The sequence below is a fragment of the Simochromis diagramma genome, unplaced genomic scaffold, assembly GCF_900408965.1.
Source record: "Simochromis diagramma unplaced genomic scaffold, fSimDia1.1 OVJJ01000596.1, whole genome shotgun sequence".
Taxonomy (NCBI): domain Eukaryota; kingdom Metazoa; phylum Chordata; class Actinopteri; order Cichliformes; family Cichlidae; genus Simochromis; species Simochromis diagramma.
In genome coordinates, this window is record NW_024387245.1 from 24,862,978 (window position 1) to 24,888,011 (window position 25,034).

General features: G+C 40.2%; 2 protein-coding genes across 7 annotated transcripts in view; both read left to right on the forward strand.

The window, feature by feature from the left end:
- Positions 1-1,538: 1,538 nt before the first annotated feature.
- On the forward strand, positions 1,539-12,105 carry dpm2 (dolichyl-phosphate mannosyltransferase subunit 2, regulatory). Of its 2 annotated transcripts, none has more exons than XM_040053247.1 (4): positions 1,539-1,661; positions 9,720-9,809; positions 10,632-10,734; positions 10,817-12,105. In XM_040053247.1, the coding sequence occupies exons 1-4, from the start codon at positions 1,659-1,661 to the stop codon at positions 10,870-10,872; spliced, it is 252 nt and encodes an 83-aa protein (XP_039909181.1). In that variant the 5' UTR covers positions 1,539-1,658; the 3' UTR covers positions 10,873-12,105. The 2 variants fall into 2 exon arrangements, with proteins under 2 accessions (XP_039909181.1, XP_039909182.1); XM_040053248.1 differs by lacking the exon at positions 1,539-1,661 and adding an exon at positions 3,255-3,296.
- Positions 12,106-15,445: 3,340 nt separating this feature from the next.
- The window catches only part of pip5kl1 (phosphatidylinositol-4-phosphate 5-kinase-like 1), a 71,290-nt gene continuing 61,701 nt past the window's right edge, over positions 15,446-25,034 (forward strand). Inside the window, exons 1-3 of one of the 5 annotated variants that reach the window (XM_040000272.1) lie at positions 15,446-17,892; positions 22,071-22,112; positions 23,940-24,324. The gene's annotated coding sequence lies outside the window, so the exon portion shown is untranslated. Of the gene's footprint in view, positions 24,325-25,034 lie in introns of all 5 variants that reach the window. The other 4 variants (XM_040000271.1, XM_040000270.1, XM_040000269.1 and 1 more) reach the window with 4 other exon arrangements.

Consider the following 25,034-nt stretch of genomic DNA (forward strand, 5'->3'; position numbering starts at 1 on the left):
CTTGATTTGCACTTGGACTCTCTTTTCTCACCTACTGACCTCCTTTTATGCCATTCACTAGGTAGGTTTAGGCCCTGAGAATTGTTTGGTTTAGGCACGACAGCACCAAAGGACACCTTTTGCATACCTGAAACACACAAGCAGCAATGCCAAAACGCTGTTATCTGATGCTCCAGGAATGAAAGGAATCTGGTTCTCATTCCTTTCTTTTTTTGAGTCCTCCTTTGGTGGATTTGTCGTACTAAGGATCATTGGTACTGTTGAAAAGTCCAGTTCTAATTCAACTTTGAACTTTCAGATGGATGGCCTCACATTATCCTGTGTCACTGTTTACAGAATTCACAGAGTGGTTCTTCCTCTTAAAAGCTGTCTTTGCTCTGCAATAAAACATGTCAGCTGTTACTGTGATGATCCATCAGGACATCAAAGGCCTGGTCTTGACTTCTAGATTTACTGTCAAACTCCAGATATGGAACAAGAAGGGGGAAAAATCATCTTATAAAAAGTATCTCGAAGAAAATCAGGGGCACTTCAACTTAATGAAATATGTAAATGACCTGAAACCAAACAGCTTGAATTTTCTGAAGGACAATGAGAATTTCATTTGCCCCTTACTATTTTCCACTTCAGTGCAGGTATAAAATGATTATCTAATTATTTTGCTTTTATTCACATTAAAATAAAGCAAAAAATGATTTTTATGTCTGTCAACAGTATTTTATGGTTTGTGGGGTGATTATAAAATATTTTTTAAGATTCTGAATACAATGTGTCAACGTCAATTTTTTCGTTTGTTTTGTTTTTATGTTTATTTGCCTCAAACATGCATATGTGATGCTGTGATCTATGAAGCTGCAGTAGCAGGTAAACCACGAAGGGGCTTTACAAGGACATGGTCAAGATCATCCAACAAAAACTATTTTTCATGCTGGGAAAAAGACAAAAGAGAATTGAAGAACCTTGGGTTGACAGGAAGCAGCTGAATTTAACCTGGACAAGATCAACATAAGTCAAACAGTACAGTTGCCTACAATACCACCTTGGATACTCCCTGATCCAGTAGTATGTTTCACACTATTAAACAAAAAGAATAAGGATAGGGGTTTTATCCTTATTCTATATTATTTGCATACAGTGCAAGAATATATTACTCAGCATTACAGTTCTGTCTGAATCTACACAGATCGGTGATATCTCGACTTAGATTCGGACACACTGGTTTGAATAGCACCTTGCTTTTATTAATAGGGAAACACTGCACAGGGGAGTGTGATTGCAGTAGAGAACATGTTCTATTGGATTGTTAGAAATTTGATGCTGAAAGAAGACAACTGATGAAAAAGCTTGACGATATAAAAGTGAAACTGGACTTGGTTGATTTATTTCGCAAGAACTGTAAAAGTGAAAGTTATCAAGCCATATTTTGGTCTTTAAGGAAGACTCATTTGTTTCGGAGAATTTGAATGTTTTTATGTTGGGGGGTCATTTCGGTCCACACTCCATACCAGTTGGTGACGGTAGTGCGGTACTGCTGTAAGAAGAACCACGAGAGGGCATCAGAGACCATTAGATGAATTGTATCAACCGGATTACTCAACAGGAAGAAGAGCACCAGGATACGTCAGCAAATAACAACATTACCTGTGTGTGGGTGAGAAATGGTAAGAAAGCTGCTGTGATTACTTTTAAACAGCTGATAAACGAGCAGAGACAAATTAATACTTTAATGAAATTTTATCAGTTTAAGCGTAATTAGCTTCAGAGCTAATCTTTGCTGTTTGGCTGTGACATTTGTTTCTTTTAGCTTCATGCTAGCAGTTAGCTTCATGGTTGGGGATTATAAATTAACCGACCTGGTAACATTTTTCAGCGCCGAATTTACTGGCAGTGTTTTTTTATTCGTATGCTGCATGTTTATGAAGTTAGGAGATCAAATATCTTTGATAATTATCAAATTGACTAAAACGGTGAAGGTTTGAATGAAGTTTGGTGCGGCTGCGCAGTGCAGTTGCAGCTTAAAGGGGATTCCCAAGATTGTCTCCTTTTAATGCATCTTATTGTGGAAATGGGGGAACACCTGGTGGCTGCAGATGCTTCTGTTGGTTTAGTTGTCAGAGTCGCCGTGCTGCGGTGCAGGTAGCGTTGTAGCTCGAGCTGTTAGTTTAATTGGCAGGTGCTGATGGAGTTAGTGTGATGATGCAAAATGCATACACGCGTCAATATTATCCTAAGACAACAATTAAGTTATTTAAATTTAAACAAATAAATAAACCATGAAGTCTTCCGTCTGGTCTCCTAGCTCTGTCTTTCTTTCTAAACACCCTCGAGTTTACCTGCGTAGATCCTGTTCACCTGTCAGCTGTTTAGCGCCTGCTGATTCAGGAAACACGCCCCCGTTATCTGGTGAAAGTCACAGTTTAACGTGGGCAATACAACGTGACGTCATCACAATATTGTGCACAAAATAAGTAAATGTAGTTTGTTTTTTCAGCGCAGAGCTGCTGGAACTTCTTCCCCCTCAGAGTGACCGATCTGGATGACAGATGACAAACAGGATTTAAACGGATGGAGCGATGGACATATCGCAAACCCGTTGCTTTAATAAGAATTTGGGCTGTTTGGATATGGAATAAATAGAATTAATGACCCACACTGTTTGGATTAGTACCCGTGTACGTCAGTAATATAGCTGCCACTGATCTGCTGAAACGACTAAAAATCATTGTGGTGGAATTAAGGCTCGGCGGGACCACATATCGCACTTATGAGCCGTTTATTTAGATCACACCACAACGCACACCAACCCCTGAGTCCCCGGCTGTATCCCAATTCAGGGTCTGCAGCCTTAAAGTACGCAGCCTCAACGGTCCTCAAGGGCCGCGTACTCAAAGACCGCTAAGGCCGGAAGTGTGAGGCAGGCACGTGCAGAGGAGGGGGGGGGGCTAAAGGGGCTTGAGCACCCGCCCCTTTCCTGATGGGTGCCCAAAGTGCCCTTTTGTTGAGGCAACTTTTTAAAAAAAATTATTTTATTTTTTTATGTGTGTGTGCGTGCGTGCGGAGTCCTGTCTGTGCCCCTCAACAATAATATTTAACTATTAATCACAGTTTTGCTAAATAAAAGGATCTGGCTTGCATCAGTCACATGATCACATTTAACCAATGATCGCCCTTGACGGCAGAACGCGCTGGTTACGAGCCGAGAACGAGCTCACAAAGAGCACGCGCATTTTTTCCGGTCCGGAGCTGTAGGAGAAACACAAGTTAACTCAGAGACACGGACTGATGCGACAAAACCAGTAAGTAGGTGTACAGCGTGCACTGTAGTGTATAGCACACAGGAGTATTAGCTTATTACGTACACGTTGGTAAGTTGTCTTGTGGCAACTGACGAACTGAAACAAACGAGCGTGCTGTGTGTGCAACAGCGCGACAAACATTACCTGTCCTTTTATTAACTGCACAAGTAGTGCTGGTCATAGCTGCTGGCTACCTGTGTAAGGCTGTCATGGGTCTGTAGTTCTGTCCACCGTTTTAGGGAACATATTTAGTTTTAAAGCAAGTTACCGGGCTTTTCCTGCCTTTCTGGAGGGATTATATTTCAGTAAAAAACGATCTAATATGCATGTCCACATAATTATGCATTATTATAATTATAATATATTAAAAACACACGCTGTATTTTAAAGAACATACATTAAGAAGCAGATTATATTAGATTTATATTTTAAATAAGACAAAATTTGGATTTTACAGCAGTAAAATTATTGTATCTCTACAGTTTAAAAATGTAATAAGCTTTGCCCCTGCACAGAGTGGATAGTGAAACAAATGGAATCATCATAAATACATTATTTCATATTTATTACTTCCCCCTCCTCATTGCTTTATTATTGTAGCTCTAGTAATAAATAATAATGTAAGGATTCTGGATCAGCACCATGATGCCCACAGTATATACAATATTCTGAAGGTCTAAAATGTCCCTGTGTGTGCGTGCATGTGTGTGTTTTATTTAGATGGATTTTAAAAAAAAATATTACTCATGATATAACATTGTCCAGACATGGCTGGTAAGGACATGAGGAGGAAACAGTAGGAGCTGTGTGAGGCTACTAAAGTCAGTGCTATGACATTTTTCTGTCATCATTTTATTATAGATTAAGTGCAAGAGTTGTTAGGTGTGGATAATTAGATTATAGTTTATTGCAATACCAAGTTGTGCCTTGTTCTCACATAGCAAGTGGAGAGTGATATATGAAATGATGGGATGGAAGGAAGAAGAGAAGCAAAGAGTGATTCACAGGCAGAGCCTAATTTACAGGGAGTGCAGAATTATTAGGCAAATGAGTATTTTGTCCACATCATCCTCTTCATGCATGTTGTCTTACTCCAAGCTGTATAGGCTCGAAAGCCTACTACCAACTAAGCATATTAGGTGATGTGCATCTCTGTTATGAGAAGGGGTGTGGTCTAATGACATCAACACCCTATATCAGGTGTGCATAATTATTAGGCAACGTCCTTTCCTTTGGCAAAATGGGTCAAAAGGAGGACTTGACAGGCTCAGAAAAGTCAAAAATAGTGAGATATCTTGCAGAGGGATGCAGCAGTCTCAAAATTGCAAAGCTTCTGAAGCGTGATCATCGAACAATCAAGCGTTTCATTCAAAATAGTCAACAGGGTCGCAAGAAGCGTGTGGAAAAACCAAGGAGCAAAATAACTGCCCATGAACTGAGAAAAGTCAAGCGTGCAGCTGCCAAGATGCCACTTGCCACCAGTTTGGCCATATTTCAGAGCTGCAACATCACTGGAGTGCCCAAAAGCACAAGGTGTGCAATACTCAGAGACATGTCCAAGGTAAGAAAGGCTGAAAGACGACCACCACTGAACAAGACACACAAGCTGAAACGTCAAGACTGGGCCAAGAAATATCTCAAGACTGGTTTTTCTAAGGTTCTATGGACTGATGAAATGAGAGTGAGTCTTGATGGGCCAGATGGATGGGCCCGTGGCTGGATTGGTAAAGGGCAGAGAGCTCCAGTCCGACTCAGACGCCAGCAAGGTGGAGGTGGAGTACTGGTTTGGGCTGGTATCATCAAAGATGAGCTTGTGGGGCCTTTTCGGGTTGAGGATGGAGTCAAGCTCAACTCCCAGTCCTACTGCCAGTTTCTGGAAGACACCTTCTTCAAGCAGTGGTACAGGAAGAAGTCTGCATCCTTCAAGAAAAACATGATTGTCATGCAGGACAATGCTCCATCACACGCGTCCAAGTACTCCACAGCGTGGCTGGCAAGAAAGGGTATAAAAGAAGAAAAACTAATGACATGGCCACCTTGTTCACCTGATCTGAACCCCATTGAGAACCTGTGGTCCATCATCAAATGTGAGATTTACAAGGAGGGAAAACAGTACACCTCTCTGAACAGTGTCTGGGAGGCTGTGGTTGCTGCTGCACGCAATGTTGATGGTGAACAGATCAAAACACTGACAGAATCCATGGATGGCAGGCTTTTGAGTGTCCTTGCAAAGAAAGGTGGCTATATTGGTCGCTGATTTGTTTTTGAATGTCAGAAATGTATATTTGTGAATGTGGAGATGTTATATTGGTTTCACTTGTAAAAATAAATAATTGAAATGGGTATATATTTGTTTTTTGTTAAGTTGCCTAATAATTATGCACAGTAATAGTCACCTGCACACACAGATATCCCCCTAAAATAGCTAAAACTAAAAACAAACTAAAAACTACTTTCAAAAACATTCAGCTTTGATATTAATGAGTTTTTTGGGTTCATTGAGAACATGGTTGTTGTTCAATAATAAAATGATTCCTCAAAAATACAACTTGCCTAATAATTCTGCACTCCCTGTATTTCTCACAGTTTTTTGTTGCCTTATGGTTCCAAGCGCTGTCAGCAATCTTTGCATTTTGTTATTATCTCATGACACTTGTTTAATCAGCTACCATCTCTCCTATGGACTTTTTAATGTCTACAGTCTCAGATCAACACAGCCCTGCCCTTCCCATATTAGATTCTTGATGAATGTGTGTTGTTGTTATTCAGCCTGGTTCAATGTGCCCCTTTTTAACTTTGAGCACCCGCCCCTTTAAACCTCTCTGCACGGCCCTGGTGTGAGGCTTGTGAAATGGGACGGTCTAGCCTCCGTCGCGCTGCCCAGGTTGCCTAGCAACCATGATAGCTGGAAACGTGTGGTTGACAGAAATGAAGGAGAACATAGTTTGTTCGTTTGTTTGTTTCTACATGAGCTTTGTGTGATTTAATAAGTATCTGAGGCTGAGACCACAGGACTGTAAAACATGATTGTTGGGCTTCATATCTGTACTGAACAGTCATATAAGATTAGCCAGTAAATAACAAATAGTTAATGTTGTTCATGAGACTGAAGTCAGTGTAAATATGATATGGCCAATATTATAGTTATTATACTAATCATTATCAGTTATTACAGCAGTGAGTTTGAACTCTCAAATCAAATCACTTCTATTGTCACATCACATGTGCAGGTACACTGGTACAGCACATGTGAGTGAACTCTGTGTCAAATACTGAGCTTCAGTACACATTCAAGTTATTTATGTCCTATCGCCTTAAATCTTCACTCAAAGACACTCAAGTATCTTTGACAGTGTATATATAGATGTATTATACATAAGAGACAAATGTTGTTCCTTCAGTATGTTGGCATTACTAAATGTGGCTCAATGCTTACATATATGTGTAAAAAGCAAATGTACGAGCTGTGATAACTGTTTCTGATTAAATGAAGAGTAGACTGATATATTAAATAGTCCTTTATTGGGTGAGAAAATCAGACCCTGTCATAACTGCTTTAAGTCATACAGAATAGATATCAGAGCCTTATACAGGCTGACTTCTGCTAAATGGGTCAAACTGGGCAGAAAGTATACAAACGCATAACATCCTTATAGAATATGATGTAACACTATAGATCAACTTACCTCAGAATATATAAAGCATATAAACAATTACAGCAATATGATGCAACAAACACAGCAGTGCTACTAATCCAAAATACTCAAAGCTTCATAGAACTGAAACAAACATTTATTTTTAGCTCCATTCTGCTGCTGATACTTACTTTAGGTTTCTGAACATTACACTTGTTGCTGCCTTTCATAGTGTGTAACTTGAAGGCCCTGAGTACTTTCTCCCACACTGAAAACACTGGAATGATAAAATTATTTGAATATTACCTAATAAGACTGATTCAGGACAGACAATTAGTTATTTAAACTTTCCTAGCAGTCCTTCACAAACAGGGAACAGTCTGTCTATTCTCTCCATCTGTCAGCTGCTGCTGGCTCTTCCTCCTCCTCTTCCTCACACACTGCTGAGTTTGTCCTGGTGGATCATCAGGGGTGCAAAGCCTCACAGATGATGTGCAGCAGTGGGTCCCTCAGTCTGTTGTCACTCTGGACACTTGCAGTTGTCACACATGGAAATCAAATGTTTGATAAGCTGCAGGATTCAAACACAAGTGTAACTTATAAATACATGTTCATACTTTTATTACACAATCAGAGAGAAAGAAACAGAGAGAGAGTGCAGGACAGACAGACCGGTGAGAGTCTCAGGTGTACACACTGCTACAAACAGGAGGATTTAGTGTTTGTGTTATTACGAGTGCTAAACAAGAAGAGTTCCCAGATGGTGCAGTGGACACATGTGTGACTGCTGTGATTAAAGCATCTTTCTTTCAGCTTAACGAGTGAACCGTCAGCTCGTTCAAACACACGTTAAAGTCCGTTTGGCTCGACACCACCGAACAGAGGCAGCAATATAACATAGCTAACATTAACAGTGCAGTGAATCCTGCTTGTGCCGTGATATTCAGGACTGCAAACCGAGCAGCATCACTGACTTTCAGCTTGTTGTGTTTGTGGATATATGACTGACTTTAATTATCCACAAAATCATCACAATCTCTGTAAGATTAAGGTCGACTATTGTATTATTATATTTTAAAGGCTTTAAAAGCAAGTAAAAGCTGAAAGTACAAACATCGCTAATGGCAAATAACTTTGCCGACATGTGGCCAACAGTAATGTTTTAATGTTCCTCATTATTAAACATTTGCACATAAATAAGTGACATAATATTCAGTACTTACTTTTCACAGTTTACTCTTCGGCCGCTCCGCTTCTGCCGTCTGCGGCAAAATTGTCCACACCGACTGCCGCGCTATGAATTGTGGGATATATGGGACCACAAAGTCTACACTGCCACAGCCTTAAAATTCAGGGAAATGAAGGACGCATTTGAGGGCCGCATTTCGAGCAGCCTTTGAATTGGGACAGCCTTCGGCGCGCCACTGTGACGTAATCGGCCTTAAAATGCAGCCTTTAAGGCTGCAGACCCTGAATTGGGATACAGCCCCCGTGTTTTAACTCGGCGGGCGTGATTAAGGATGCAGTGCAGGTGCGTCCGCCCTCCCTGCACGGCACCGCAGACCACGCCCCACCACAGTCATCCTCTCAAGATGCAAGTATCTTCAGAAAACTCACCGAACTCACAGCTGAATTATAAAGCACTTAGCAGCTTATCAGTCAGGTAAGAAACAGGACGTAGGTTTAAGTGTGTGTTTTTGAGCTGGTGCTCAGCATCCATCGCTCCTCCTTTAAATCCTGTTTGTCATCTTTAACCCAGATTAGTCACTAGGAGGCGAAAGTGGAGGTCAGCTGAGCTGATCGGTGGTGTCCTGAGAAAATGTCAGCTTGCTATTTATGTTAAAGAAAGACAGGGGTACGAGACCAGGCAGAAGACTTTATGATTTATTTATTTTTTATCCAAATAATTTATTTGTTGTCTGAAGATAATTTTGATGTGTGTATGCATTTGCACAAGCTGCAGATGGAGACTTTTTTTCCCCAAGGTCTTTAATCTTGTCAAGCTGCAGACACACTGACAGACAGAGGATCCAAAATCTGGAACACGGAGAGTAGAACATGTAAACAAATCTAACCAGTTAACCTGGAGCACTGGGGTTAGTTGCAGGTATAGTTGCAATGGTGAATTTAGATGATGAGTTGGTTTAGAGGTTGATTTAGTTGCAGATGAATGATGAAGTTGAAGTTGCTGTAGTGTCAGTGGTTGTTTTAGCTGCAAAGGTTGTCATGTTTAGTTGCAATTGACCTTGTAGATGGAGCCGTTGTTTTCGTGACCTCGTACTGGAGATCTTTTGATTTGAGATCTATTGAATCAACGTCTTGTTGAGTTTTCATTTATTTGTTGATTGTTGCTCGTTATTTTGACTACATGACTTCCTTTGAAATGCGGGTTTATAAAAGTGCCTGTAAATAAAGATAACTATTTATATTGATCCAAATTTTTTTTACTAAAAGTTTACCTGCAAGTTTTGTTGTTATTTACTCTTGTTGCTGTTTGACATTTATTTAAAAAAGGTAGAATCACAGTTTATTGGTCAGGATGTGATCTAAAGTCTTAATGAGTATTTTTAATTTGGCTAAAACTGACAATTACAAAGCTAATGTTTGCCAGGGGAGGATGGTGCCATGAAGTGTGCTCAATATCCAAGTAACAACAAGGAGGATCTCCTTTCCAGTTGCTTTATGGGAAATTTACTGTCTCACCTCTGACGACAGCTTCAAACGACCACCAGTGCCATGCTTAACACCGACGTCCTCGTGCTCAGTTTTTCTGTGGATGTGTTTTCAGGCTACTGGAGTGGATCAAGCGGCTGGCATGAGTCTTGTTGTCTTCAGCCTCGTGCTGTTCACGTACTACTCTGTCTGGGTCATCATCCTGGTAAGTTCTCTTCAGTTCACTGAAATCACATCAGTCACATGGACATATGGAAGCTGGTGTTTTTTTGGGGGGGTTAAATTGTTGTTTTAACTGTGATTGATGTTAACTAGCCTGTGGCACAACAAAGCAAATTACCGAGCTGGCACTACATAAACTACACCGGCACATGCTACAAGTCAAGCACCCAGCTCATGTAACTGATTATGTCACCCCAGTCTTTTTATTTATTAGAGACTTCCGTGTATTCTTTGAATTAATTTAGTCCAGGTTCCAGCCAAAAGCTTTTATCTGGCGAGTTTGTTGGTTTGTGCATTGTGGAAGCTGTGAGATACAGTCTGTTAGAACAATCTCATTGTAGAGTTTATGTAATGTCCTGACTTTGCCGTGTTCCTCTCACCATCCTTTTCTTTGTTTAACATGGCTCCAGCCCAGATGTAGTATAAAGGTCACCAGAGGAAACAGGAGAGACTGAAAAAGAACTTCGAATAACAAGCACATTAAACTAAAGTACACCAGTCTGTTGCCTTTGATAGCATTGTGATTCACTTCCATCCTATTCCACCTTCCCCTTTTTTTTGATTTGCTTTTTCCATTCACATAAAAAATACTGAACTAGATCTCCGTCTTGAGGGAATGGAGGAAAAAAAAATCCTGTCCAGAAACTAACCAGATTTTTTTTCATAGAGTAGCCTTGTATCTGCCTTTTAGTGCACCATTCCTCGTGTTGCTTTTTGTAGTCTAGGTGTGGAACTGCGTCATGTGACTCGCAGACAGTAATTTTGACACCACACATTAACATGGTTGTTTTGGTCGTTTTTCCAGCCTTTCGTGGACAGCGATCACTTCCTGCACAAGTATTTTCTTCCTCGGGAGTACTCAGTCATTCTGCCTGGAATCGCAGCAGTAATACTGCTCATCTGTATAGGTCGGTCCACCATGAGAACTGCAGGCCAAGTTATCTGCTTATCTAATTCAATGAACGCTAATGCCTGTTATCCTCTCTGCAGGAGCCTTCACTGTTGTCATCATGTGGAAGAATCGCAAGCCAAAAAACGTGGACTAATGTCGTAAAACATCAGCTTCTTGCACCTTACAACTAAAATCCAGCCCTATTTTGTAATAAATACTCCTCATCATCACTTTTACAAGTATTTTTGTTCAGAGGAAAGTTTGCCGGTCTTAATTCTGCATTTTAAAAAATCAGCTTTGGTGGCCCCAAGTGGCATCATTGAATGCACTGAAAGAAACTCATTGAAGAAGGGAAGAAAATGCGACCTAATCTTCAGCTAATTCACAGTTATACTCATTGTATAACACTCATAGTTCTTTGTGTTATTGAGAAGCTTTTGTACTAACAACTTCTCTCAAGACCATTTGGAAGTTTCTCGCCATTTTTAAGGTATTGCTGCGTGGACAAATGAGACAAGAAATTATGTTTGGAGGGAAAAAGGCACTAAAACTGCATCATGACTGTGAAGCAAGTTGGAGGGTGGAGCCACCTTGAGGTCCTGGACACCTTTACACTCAGTGAGAGATCAATGATTATAAAACTTTACAAAGACATTTTCAAGTGAACATCAAAGCAGGAGTTCATGAGCAAAAGCTTTTGAGAGGTGGGGTGATGCAACCCAGCAATAACTCAAAGACGCCACTGAATAAAGTCCAAGGATGTTGTGGTAGGACCTGAAAGGGGCTGTTTGGTAGGAGGAATTATTCAGAAATCCTCTTCATCATTGTGCAAGTCTCATACGAAGTTACAGGAAATGCCAAAGTCCTTATAGAAGCAATTCTGACCCCTCAGCAGCTCCCCCGAAACACCTTCGAGCACTTACTTGGGCAAAAATTGAAATAAAGTTTAAAAAGACGACCCTCTAATCTGTTGATTTGTATTTCTGTGCACAGTTTTCCATTGTTTTTGTCATGTTCCTGAACACAGTTTTTCATCTGTCTACTAGTATATGTATTTGTACATACAAAATTATTATTTTCACTTAGAAGTTGGAAAAGTCTGCATGTGGAGGCTGGAGCAGTAGGTGGTGGAGCTGCTCACACACACTCAAGTTTGAGTCCCACATGTCACAGATTTTACAATGAATTTTAAATATTTGAATGATTTAAATGCATTAATTATCATTTGAAACCACTTGGTTTCAGTTAGAAAAAAGGTCACCGCGTCCATTTCTTTGAGGTTAATTTACATTTGCCACGAGACCGTGCTGCTCTGTCGTAATGAGAAACGTGATGGAGGATGTTGCTAAACAAGTAGTTACTGTGTTTAATAAAAATGTGAACAACACAGCTGTTTTTTTTTCTGTTGTGTGATCAGTTTTGTCAGGTTGTGTTTGTTTACAATTCTGGATCAGATTGAAATCAAGGCACATTTTATGCAGAAATCCTGATCATCTCAGAGACTGCTTAGAAAGTATGGACGTAGCCAGCAGGACCCCCTGGTGTGTTAAGCTCCGCCCTGAAACCTCATGCTGAATGTTTTCACATGTCAGATATATCAGATGTAACGGGACACACACCTTCCAAAAAGTTCAGCTTTTGTTTTGTCAGTCTAAAGATTATTTGCCCAGAAGTCTTGGGGATCATCAAGATGCTTTTTGGCAAACTTGAAGATGAGCCTTTGTGATCCTTTTGGTCAGCAGTGGTTTTCTTGAACCCAGTTTTGCATTGTTGAATCATGAACTCTGATCTTACTGAGACACGTGAAGCCTGCAGTTCTTTAATGTTGTTTTAAGTTCTTTAGTGACCTTCTGGATGGGTTGTTGATGTGCTCTTGGAGTAATTTCAGTCGGCTAGTCATTTCTGGGAAGCTTCCCCTATTCCCAGGAATGTCTTTGTAACCCTTTACAGACTGATAGATGATTCAGCAGGTCTGCGAGTAATCAGGCCTGAGTGTGTTCAGTAAAACTGAACTCGACTTTCCAAAAAATGTGATTAATAACAGTTAATTCATGATTCAACAAGAGGAGCACTTACTTTTTCACAGAGAACCACGTAGGTTTGGATACATCTTCTTGGTTAATCAATGAAATCATCATTTAAAAACTGCATGTTCTATTTACTTGTATAATATTAAAATTCGGATAATGACCTGAAACATGTATGTGTGACAAATATGCAAAACACTAGGAAATCAGGAAAGGGACTAAACACTTTCTCCCACTACTGTAGTTGGAGGGTCAAAAGCACAAAAAACTTCCTTGCAACTGCAAAGGAAGTTTTTTGGTTTTTTTTGCTGAAGGCAGCATTGCGGTTTGGATTGGGTCGAAGCAGCGTGGTGAAAATTCCCAAGCTGATGCTACCTACGTGCCGCTCTTATCCATCAGCACCACATCTTACAGGTTTAAGACCTGCTCGTTCAACAATATGTAACCGCCATGCTTTTGCTACCATTCATTTGTTTTGCTCTTCCCACTATCTTTTTCTTTGTTTACTTCCTGTGTTGCTGTACAGTTTTACCCGTGCTGACGTGTCATTAGGGATCCATCACCTTTATTTAAAGGGCAACAATACATTTGGTAAATTGCGCAAACCAAACACAGTGGGCACTGTTTCATAATCATTTTAAACATCTTACAAACAGAGTCAAGACTCTTTGGAGCTGATTTCAAACTTAAGACTTGATTTTTATCTTTTATTGTGTTGCACTCCTCTCTTCCCCAAATCACATTAACTCTACTGGAAAAGATAACATGGTTTTAACCCAACGAGTATAAAAGTCACCAGAGGAAACAGGAAGGACTACATATCAGCGTATTTAAATCGAAATACCAGCTTGCTGTCTTTGTTAGTGTTGTGATTCACTCCATCCTGTTCCACTGAACATTGTTTTAATGTCCTTTTCCCATTAACATGAAAAAATACTGAAGACTTCTCTCATGAAAGGATGTTTAAAAAATTTCTTTTTAGAATCTGAGAAATTTTTAGCCTTAGAGGAAATTCAGATGTATCCGCTCGTTTGTTCTGCAGTCCTCGTGTTATTTTTGTAGTATTAGGCATCACACGTGAAATCCTGAGTCACAGGAAATCCACTCTTCTAACACCACATACAAAGTTGCTTATTTTGGTCCTTTTATAGCCTTTTATTTCCTCCCTTGGAATTTACTCATCCACATGTGGCAGAGCACAAACAAATACACATTTTGATATAAGACCAGACTGCCAGAATTTCAGGATATGTTATAGTTTGGTCAGATTGTGTTTGCAGATAACTGATTTCGATTAAAGATTTTTTGACGATGCAGAAATCCTGACAAAACAGACTGTTTAGAAAGAATGGGCCTAACCACCTTGACCCACCTGTGTGTGAAGAGCGGTCCTGAAGCCTCATGCTGAAATATCTGGCCAATTCACTTGACTGAGGTACTAAAAGAATTTGCATCTTAACAGACCCGCTAATGGTCTTTCCAGAAATCTGGTCATCTTTCACTTTTCAGAAAGAATGCAAGTTTATGAGACTTCGGGTTGAGCTGTCACACCTGGGGGCGGCCTCAGTAACTGAAAACTGAATCCAAGGCCAAAGTCCAACATCTGAAGTTCCTTTGATCTCAGAAGTGAGTCAGGCTCCACAGACTCCAATGTTGAAATAAACTTTAATCATTCTCTGACTCATTCATCTGGATGGCAGAATTAGGAATGTCTGCAACACCTCATCTACTACCCAGACATTAAACTGGGTTTTTTCACTGTGTGTGATGTTTTTGAATCTTTGTGGTGTTTTTAAAGGATTTTCCAAATAATATGATGGTGTTTGTGACACAGACCAGAAGAAGTTTGTGCTTCAGTACTGATGAGTGAAATTATTAGTTTGATTAGTTTAGCCCTTCTTGGCTGATTTGTTTCAGCGCTCAGACGGTTTATGAATGCAGCTTCAGCGGTCCCCAACCTCTTTTGCAACACGGACCGGTTTATGTCTGACAATATTTTCACGGACTGGCCTTTAAGGTGTTGCGGAGAAATACAACAAAATAAAACCAGTACCGGTACAAAAAAAGAAGATTTATTCATAACGCACGGGAAAAGACCAAGGGAAACAGAGTTAATGATAAAAACAATAAAAAAATAAAAATAAAACAATAAAAACCCTGAAAACCTTGAATTTCACACCAGAGCCTCAACTCTCATGGCCCGGTACCGGTGGTCCATGGCCCGGGGGTTGCGGATCGCTGGTCTATACCATATGTATACATGGATATAACTATCCACATGAGGCAACTTCTGGCTTCAGAAAACCGTACAGATGGCGAAGGTTCGTAGCATAAACCTATTCGCTGGAACGTTCAACACAATTCTACTACACAGCAAAAGCAAGACACAAGTCACCAAAGTTCTTTGTGTTTCTCATGCATGAGGGAGAGAACCAGACGAGCGCCGTTCCTTCGCTTGACCTTGGTCGCTCTTGTCCGCTCCCTTGTAACACTGCTCTTTTATTGAGGTTACATGAATATGCATAGGCTCATTAACATAGTTACACATGTGAACAAAGAGTACCGTCTGTGTGCGTGTGTGTAGGGGTGGGGGGGTCCCAAAAAAACTTCCCTAAACCTGCTGGTCTGGAAGTCCAGCAGTTCATCTAAACAAAAGGCACTTAGACTAAAACAGATATAGATGTGTTTGCCATACCAGCAAGAGAAGATACGACCTCTCTCATGTCATGACCCCAGGATGTGAGTGTGTATGCCAGAACGTTCTGGAATGCACACAAAGTCTTTGCAGACTACTAAGGATCAGACCCCTATTCGATTATAAACTCTAAGCATATATGAGTAAATATTTCTAAGCATAAATGACAATCAACCATATAAACCTGACAGATGGTCTCACATTTGACTCTAGAATAATCTGTGGTCGACTCAGTGACTGTGAGGTGCCAAGGTGTTTGGTTTTCGCCAAATGTAGCTGCTGAGTTAAAACACAGACAAATAAATGAAACCTCAGTTTTGATCACCCCTAGAAAATCAGCTCTGTAGTTCTGGAAGGAGGAAGGGAAAGAAGCTCTTTAGGTAAAGTCAGATCAGCTGTGTGGTTACAAAAGAGTGTCACACAATCCTTGGAGAAGAGAAGGTCATGGTTCAGCTCATGGCATGCCAAAACATAAAAACATACATCTACATGTCTGCTAGTCCTCATTGACCTTCTGAACCATTAGAGATCCAATTTAATGGATCTTTCTTTAAAGGTGATCAACTTAACTAATAAACTACTGCCATATATGTGTCTGGGAATAAAAAGGCCAGACAGAGGAAAGAGATCTCTTGTCCATCCTTTCATGTTTACAGGCTATTTTCAAATTTGTGTACGAGCTGCATAAACAATCCTAAAGCTGACTAGGCTTTCCATTGGAAACCCTTCTACACAAGCCAGACCTGTTCCCTATTTTTCAAATTTCGCTGTCATGAACTTTAACCTTTGACATGTTACCTGAGTCCTTTAGAGTATGAGGTGTACCCTTATGAAAGTGCTCACACCTGCTTATAATTGAGTAACCAACACATTTGATTATCAGCACTTGGCTCCTGCTTATTTCCTTTGGAAGCAGTAAGGGTGAGTAAGGTAATGCATCAGTTCTTTATCTGTTTTTGTTATCTTTGACGCACGTCGATGATTCAGATTTTTTATAAATATAGCCGTGACATAGACAATACAATTTTCAGGGGAAAAAAATTCCAAACATTTTGATTTGTGTGTTTGATTTTGTAGTTTCATTTTGCTCTTATCAGTCTGACATATGATTCAGCCCATGGCTTTCCCCTCCTTTCCCTTTTTGTTGGTTATGCTTTTTTATACAGAAGCTGACAAGGAAAATGATTCACAAACTTTTCAAGACACCACTGGAAAAGGCCAGTAAGTTAAAAATTTAGTAAATTTAGTAAATTGTTTTAAATTCATGCCAGCATTTCACCTGCGTCCTGCTGACATGCTAAGGGCTTATGCACAGGAAATAGAGCAGATTTACAACAGTATAAAAGAAACACTTTTTTTCCTCCCACTTATTCACAGCTCAGGTGTGGAATTTCCACTGTGCTACATTTATCCAAAACATTTCTAAAATATAAGTTTTGGTTGACAATTTAAAAAAAAATTGCATTTGACAAAAAATTAAGTTATGTGGGATTATTCTGAAGTGGTTCAGGCTTTACAGGGTTAAGCTGGGATTTAGGCTCCAGTTACATCAGGTTTACATCTTTCTTTTTCCAAGACACAGCCAAAAAGTTTACAACATAACAGGTTACTGCAGGCACATCACACCACAAACATAACTAAACTAAACTTCCTACCAAAACATGATCTGGCATCTTGACATCCATCAGGAAAACAAAAAAGTCACAACCTGTACTCTCCTTCAAGATAGCATCTCAACCTGAAGGGTGTCACCTCAGTTAGAGATCCAGCTTTTAAAAACCATGCAATATAGGCCCTATGCATGATTCAGCTGTGATGGTTATGCAAATAATAAGTAAGGAGTGTAAGTGAGAAAGATTGAACTGGCCCAGGAACCAACATGACCCGGATTCCGGTGCTCCTGCTTGATGAGATTTCGTCATACAAATTCCCTAAGCCATGATTATTCATTATTAGAAAGGATGAGGTCGGAAAAAATAATGACAACAATCGTGAAAATGTTTCTTAAGATGTGATTTTGGAGAACTTGTCTCCTCTGGAAAGTCATCCTAAAGTCGAGGACAGAAGCACAGTTCTTTACAATAAAGCTTGAACCCAGCAAAGGGTTGAACGTTTTAAAGTCAGTTCTAAAATGTAAAAGGAGTCACGGGAGAGAAACCAAGATTGTAGGACGTGAACATTTTTAACCAGTTGGACTCTCAGATTATATCAGATAGGAGGAGAGTTGCAGTAATCGTGCCTGTAGATGAAATGAAAGCAGGACTGCATGGCCTTGTCCCACTGCTCAGCATCCTGCTGCTGGATCAATGTGAACACTGTCAGAATGAGTAAACACACAGAGAAAAGTAACCACAGTTATGTAAGCACTTATATCTGTCCTTGCAGGGACAAAGATCAACGAGCTCACCACACAGGGCTCAGGTGGTAGAGCAGATCAGCTACTGATTGGAAGGTTGGTGGTTCAATACTTGGCTTCCCCAGTCTGCATGCCAAATATCCTTGGGCAAGATTCTAGCCCCATGTTGCCCTCCGATGCATTCATCGGAGTGTGAATGTGTTTGAATGTTGGTTAGTTTGCACTTGAGTTTAGAAGCGCTTGTATGAGTGTGTGTGAGTGGGTGAATGAGGCATGTTGTATACAGCGCTTTGAGTACTCCGGGAGAGTAGAAAAGCGCTATAGAAGAATCAGTCCATTACACTCAGACATCTGAATGTGAGTGCACAGTAATCTCAGCACGTTCCATTTGTTTGGCAGTTCTGAAGGCTCGTCCTTTAAAACTAACATCACAGGCTTATTGTGTTGTGATTGGCTGCGCTTTGAGAGTCACCACCATTGCTAAGCAGTCATTACATTCATGCACATTACTTGCATGCTGTGTGGTCAAATGTTTCCTGCTGTTGGGGTATTTCTATTTGCTGTGATCAGTGTCAGGGTTGTTATTTAAAAAATAAATTCTTACACAGAACAATTTTCTGAAAAGTCATGCACCACGTTACTTAATTACACCTAGGAGAAAGACATTTTTTATACTCCTCCTACACAACTTTCAAATTACTCTGTAAAATGACCTGAAACTGATAATCACCATTTAATATAAACCTGAAGCTACAGCCCTACATAGCAACCCAAATATCTGTCCTAATGAGGCATTAGGACAGGGGCACATAAGATCATCCTCTTAATATTTAGGTATAAACACAAAGCCGACAGCACAAAGCAAACATGAAAACTGATGAGCCTGATTGATGAGACTGAAGTTCAGGGCGTGGCTGCTGGGCTGGGTGTTAAAGTTTTTCATGCCCAAACTGTATGAATTGGTACTTAAAATTCAGCTGAGGGAGCACAGTGACTGTTCTGGGCAGGCCCGGACCCTCCAAGCTCGGACTAACTCCCCATAATTTGCAGTGTAGAGCGCTAAGCTGGCTACTACTGGTGATCTGCCTGTAGGCTGAAACCAGGTTGTGGTTACTGCTGGGAACTGTCGTCTATGACTCATGACATGTAACAATGAATTGTGGCCGGTGGTTTTATCAGATCTGACAGATGCGTTAAGTGTCAGCTTACAAGCATATTTCCTGTGGGTAGATTTCCTTGGAGATTGTATCATTGCTTGGCTTTTGTTAGAAAAGGATTTTCCACTTCAGTAAATCGTTCAATTCCAGTGATTAATATAACCTTCTATTTGGTCTAGACATCATAATGTGGCTCCATTATGTTCCACCACTGTTAGCAGTTGGCAACACGGTGGCAGGTGCACCTTTCTTAAGAGTAAAGCAATGCACACAAACTGAAATCAGCCATAAAAAACTGAGTATGGAAACCAGATATTCAGGGATTTATTGTTTAAAAAAAACTTTGGTAAGGGATGACAGCACAACCAGCACTGATACAGACATGAAAGAACAACGGCTCCTTTATACTCATGGGGATAATCTTTGTTTGATCAGTTGTCAGGCGTTTTCTTTTCACAGTCATGCAGGGATTTGCCTGATAATGAAGAAAGTCCATCAGACCTTCAGCAAATAGTTTGTTTTTCTTTCATCTCAAGAAAGTTACACATGTCTGTGTCCTCTGGAAAAGCTGGAGGAGGTGGCCAGAGAGAAGTTTAGAAGATAATATGTATTGTGTAGACTGAGTTTTCAGCTATTGACATATCAATTAACTTCGCTCATCACCACTCTATTAGAAGAAATATAAAATGCATTAAAATGAATGTTAAATGTAAAGAAATATTGTACAGCTCTACAAAGATTTACACCCCCACCTTTTTATTGTAACTGGCTGGAAATGGCTAACTGCCTCGATCCATACTCACTGAAAACGCTAAATCCAGATGAACAGAATCAACTTTTTGGGAAGCACTAACTGTGATTAGGTTAAAGGTGGATGCTCGTTAAATCCACTATCCAGGTTAAGTGGCAGTGTACCATCTTTAGTCTGTTATAAATATGTTACTCTTGATTCTCATTGTACTGTCTCTCTGAGGTACAGTGAGGTTATTGTGAGGAGATTTGACCTCCTGGCAAATCACTGCCCTCACTATAATAAAGCAGAATTTTTCCCATGCTTCTTCTCAGCTGACTAAATCAAATGAAGTAACAATAGCAGTCACTGTGCCAACAGCCGATCTAAAAGCTTGACTGCTGTGGCTAAAGTACAGTATTATCCTCCAGGAAGCCATGTAGTGGTGAATTGGCCAGGCATTTAATTAGTATAGATTTTGATATTACTTTCATTTTTATGTTACTAAAAGACAAAAGTGTGATGGGTGCAAAGTGCAAACTAAAGGACAGAAACTAATCACTGCTGCCAGTATGACATTGGCTATTTGCAGACATCTGCATAGACAGTGAAGGTTCAGTAAGGAATTTGTCTGTCAAACCCAAACAAGCAGCCAGAGCCTGCACCGTCGCAGCAATTGTTTCTAACCATTCCAGTTTCTGCATTGTATCATTGCTTGGCTTTTGTTAGAAAAGGATTTTCCACTTCAGTAAATTGTCCAATTCCAGTGATTAATATAACCTTCTATTTGGTCTAGACATCATAATGTGGCTCCATTATGTTCCACCACTGTTAGCAGTTGGCAGCACGGTGGCACAGTGGTTAGGACCGTTGCCTCACTGCAAGTTTGGCTCCACTACCTGGTCAGGGTCTTTCTGTGTGGAGTTTACATGTTCTCCCTGTGCCTGCGTGGGTTCTCTCTGGGTACTCCGCCTTCCTCTCACAGACATGCAGTTAGTGGAGTTTGACTAACTGGTGTTTCTAAATTGCTGTGGGTGTGAGTGTGAATGGTTGTCTTTCTCTCTGTGTTAGCCCTGCGTCAGGCTGGTGACCTGTCCAGGGTGTACCCTGCCTCTCACCCAAAGGTAGCAGGGGTACCCTGATAAGCATAAATGGAAGAGAATGGATGGACTGTTATCAGTGTTGGAGTTGTTAAACAAATAAAGGGATGATAAAGGACTTTAATATCACCATCCATTCCCATTTTATTATGGTGTATCCATATAAATGGCCCATCCTGTACAATGAGATTCAGAGGAACTGCTACCAGGTTCAGAGATGTAGAAAAAAGGGGGATAAGGTCATGTGCACCTTTCTTAAGAATAAAGCAATGCACACAAACTGAAATCAGCCATACAAAACTGAGTATGGAAACCAGATATTCAGGGATTTATTGTTTAAAAAAAACTTTGGTAAGGGATGACAGCACAACCATCACTGATACAGACATGAAAGAACAACGGCTCCTTTATACTCATGGGGATAATCTTTGTTTGATCAGTTGTCAGGCGTTTTCTTTTCACAGTCATGCAGGGATTTGCCTGATAATGAAGAAAGTCCATCAGACCTTCAGCAAATAGTTTGTTTTTCTTTCATCTCAAGAAAGTTACACTAACATACCAACAGTACAGAGAGGAGAAATGAGATGAAACACAATTTTCCCTCCTTTTGATTTGAATTAATTCCTCATAGCATAAAATCTAAAACCATCAGTGCTTGCACACCTGGGGGTTTAAGCACCCTAAACTGGAAAGTGAAATGACCTTCCTGATGGTCACAAACTGTACAGAGATTTAAATGTTTACACATGTTACTTTTTTTTTGCTTCATCTTTACAATTATGATAGGGAGGTATCCAGTCAGGTGCATGTCAGGTTGTTCATTCATGAGGCTGTTTGGTGTGAGACAGATTCATCAGGCCTCACAGATGCCTCATACATGACGCACAGTGTGACTAATGAAATTTCCCATATTCTCAAAAATCTGTCAAACTGCTTAAACACTGAACTTTTTTTGTGATTACATTTGGATGGGCTTTTGTAAACAAACCATCAGCTGAAGTATTGTTAGCTATAAATGTAGAACATGTATCACCAAACATTGTGCACACACCTCCTTTCCCACCTAAGAACATAATAGAGAAAGAGTTAAAACACTTCTCCTTGAATCACTCAGACAAGCTTTTTCTGTATCTGTGATGTTTGTCATGTGGATGTTTTGTCAAAAGGTCAAGTTGGCCGGAGCAAAGAGGCAGACCCAAAAGCTGACTCATCAGAAAGAATATTTCACAAGAAAAGCAAGGGGTTTATTTTTTGGGGTTTTTTTTGTTTTTTTTTATCTTTTCACAGGAGACTTGACCACAGGGGCTGGAGGGCAAACTAGAGACACTGGTGAGTTCACTGAAAAATGTTTTCCTTACTTTGTTCTGCAGAGTTGAGAGGCAATTAAATAGGGGGTGAAATATCTTCATTTCATTTGTACTAAGCTCGTATTTAGTATGTAGTTGTGTGGTTCACCATCTGCTTCTGTGGGAGGAGTGAAGCACCACAGTGCGGTGGCTTAACAAATGAGCAGGCACATTTGTACTTTTGGATTTGGAGTGACACAGAATGTGGTACCTAAAGAGTTAAATCTGAGGAGCCCACAAAGATACCTGAAGCTATAACAGCTCTTGCTAACTTGGATGATGAACATTGGCGTTTGTCATTCCCCACCATCCTGCAACAACACTGTCCGAGTGACTGATTTGTCAGGATTTTGTTTCCAGTCCACTGATTGCACATGTAGTTTATCATGTGTTGTCAGTCTCCTCCCAGGTGTCATGAATAACGACACTTCTCAGATAGTTGGGTATTAACAGACAGCAAAATAACATCAAAAACTTTGAATTTGTTTCTTTGTAATTCAGAATGGATTTAATCACTGCGACTCTTTTTGGAGAGAGAGATTTACCGTCTAACGTGATTACAAATTCATGACAATGTTTTTCAAACATGAAGTGTAGTTTTGATCTTCTTTTGCTGTTGGTTCAGTGAATTTTGGTCAGAGAGTGATGAAACCTGCAGCTTCAGAATCTGTGAGATGTCAGCTTTCAGCACTTGACGGTGTGTCCAGGTCTTTAATCGTTTGCTGTTTTAGCTGTTTGATGGTTGTAGAAATAGTTTTGTGAGCTTTAACCTGAGATGCTGGCGTGTCTGGCAAAATGCATTTATATTTAAAAATAGATTCAGGATTTAATGAATTGATATCGCCTTGTTCAAACTAAAATTGTTTTGAATCTGGAAATTGATTTTTTAAACCCAAAGCTTGCAGTTTGTTTTTATTCCCGTCATCGCTCTTTGTACAAGAAAGTTACACTCACATACTAAAAGTACAGAAGATTCTTTGTAACACAAGTAAGTGTAACATAACTGCAACTCTAATGTGTGTGATGTGATTGTTACTGTTTCAATGAAAAATGTAATGTGATTACAGTTACACACAGTATATGGCTGTTAATACAAGTACCCACACAGCGAGCCTGAATATTCACCAGATGATTGCATTAAAAAAAAGAATGAAGGTCTCAAACAGCACAGAGTCCAAGGTCAGCTTGTGGCTCCTGTTACCAGGAGTGTGGCTCTAAAGCTACAGCCACCTGGATCAGACTAGTCAAAGTGGCAATAAGCCTTTAATTTAGTTTATAGATGCTTGTTATAGAAAAATAATCCGTGTGCAATTTTATATCTATTTTTATCTCTAAACAATTCATATTGTTTAGAAACACGTTTATATGTGCTGTATAGCTGGACATGAGACTCTGCGGGCACTGCCTCACTTTTGAGACGCTGTTTAAAGAAATGCAGTTTTGGTTATATTGTCCAGTCCCATTAGTCACTCCTTTGCTGTCAGATTAGAGAAAAAAAAATCTTTCCCTGAGTGAGATTGGGTGATTTAAGCCACACATAATTTGAGCCTATGACGCTTTTTTAAAATCAGATATAATAAATGTGTTGAACATCAGCTCGCCACAGCCATTTCAGCTCACTGAACTTCATATTTTTTCTACAAGTTGGGACAGCATTTCTCCAATCCATGGATGCTTTGTTGATAAAATGGGTTATGAAACATTTTGTCCTCTGTTCTCTGTTCACAATCACTCCCTCTTCTTCAGTTAAAGCTGTAATACGCAGCTATTTTAATTAGAATTGGATAAATGGCACTCTTTTATTCCCCAGCCCAACATCTCCAAGCTTGTTCTGGCAGTTTGTCATGCGGGCGAGTGGCTACGATCTCCGAGGAAAAAGTGCATTCCCAAGGACACATTCCCTAGAATGCGTTCCCAAGGATGCATTGTCAAGGACGCCGTGAGCAGAGCTCTGGAGATGTGAAGCCCGGCAGCAGGGGAATGGAGGAAGCTGCACAGAGTCAGGAGGAAGAGGTGCAAGCTCAAGGCTAACATAACCGGCAAAACCAATAAGATGAAGAGCTGCTGGGTTTCCTCCTGACTGAACTGTGGCTCAGTAACAGCTTATCAGATTCATTTAAACTGGATACATCCTCTCTGAGCGGATCAAGAATCCTGGCTACACACGAGAGGACTCTGAGCCCACAGACCATTAGGTTGGTACACTTACTACTCTGTTATTAACCAGTATTGTTCAAAATTGTTTGGTATTTGGCTTTTTGCAAAGGTGTTGGCTCACTAATTGTTGATCCAAAGTCAAATCAGTCTATTTCAGAGGATTTTTAACTGCTAGACAGACATCAGAGTGGCAGACAGAAATACTGGAAAACTTGCAGATTATACCTGCAGGAGCTTTCAAGGCTTCCACTCTTCTGCAAAGGCTTCCTACAGGATTTTTGTGTCTGTGGTAATGTTGTCCATTCATCCAGATGAGCATTTGTAAGTTCAGACACTGATTGCACGCTTGCACACTCCCTTCTGGTATGATCAAAGTGTTTGATGGGGTTGAGATCAGGGCTCTGTGCAAACCAGTCAAGTTCTGCCACATCTAACTCTGCCAGTCATGCCTGTTTGGACCTTTCTTTGTGCAGAAATCATTTTTTCAACCAGTTTCCACAAAGCTGAAAGTTCCAAAATGTCTTGCTGAGCATGATTTACAGGTGCGGTCTAATGCTTTTGTCTATAGCGTGCCTCTTCTTCATTCGGCCGGTAATAAAACATCTAACACTTTCTTCTACTGCATTTTATGAACAGGGTTTGATACAGGAATGACATTTTTCCTTCACCGCTCTGACTCAGTATCCTAAAGTTTCGATTGTTCATTGTGAAAATTCAACTAATGAGTTGCAGTTTTTCCCCTCGAAGT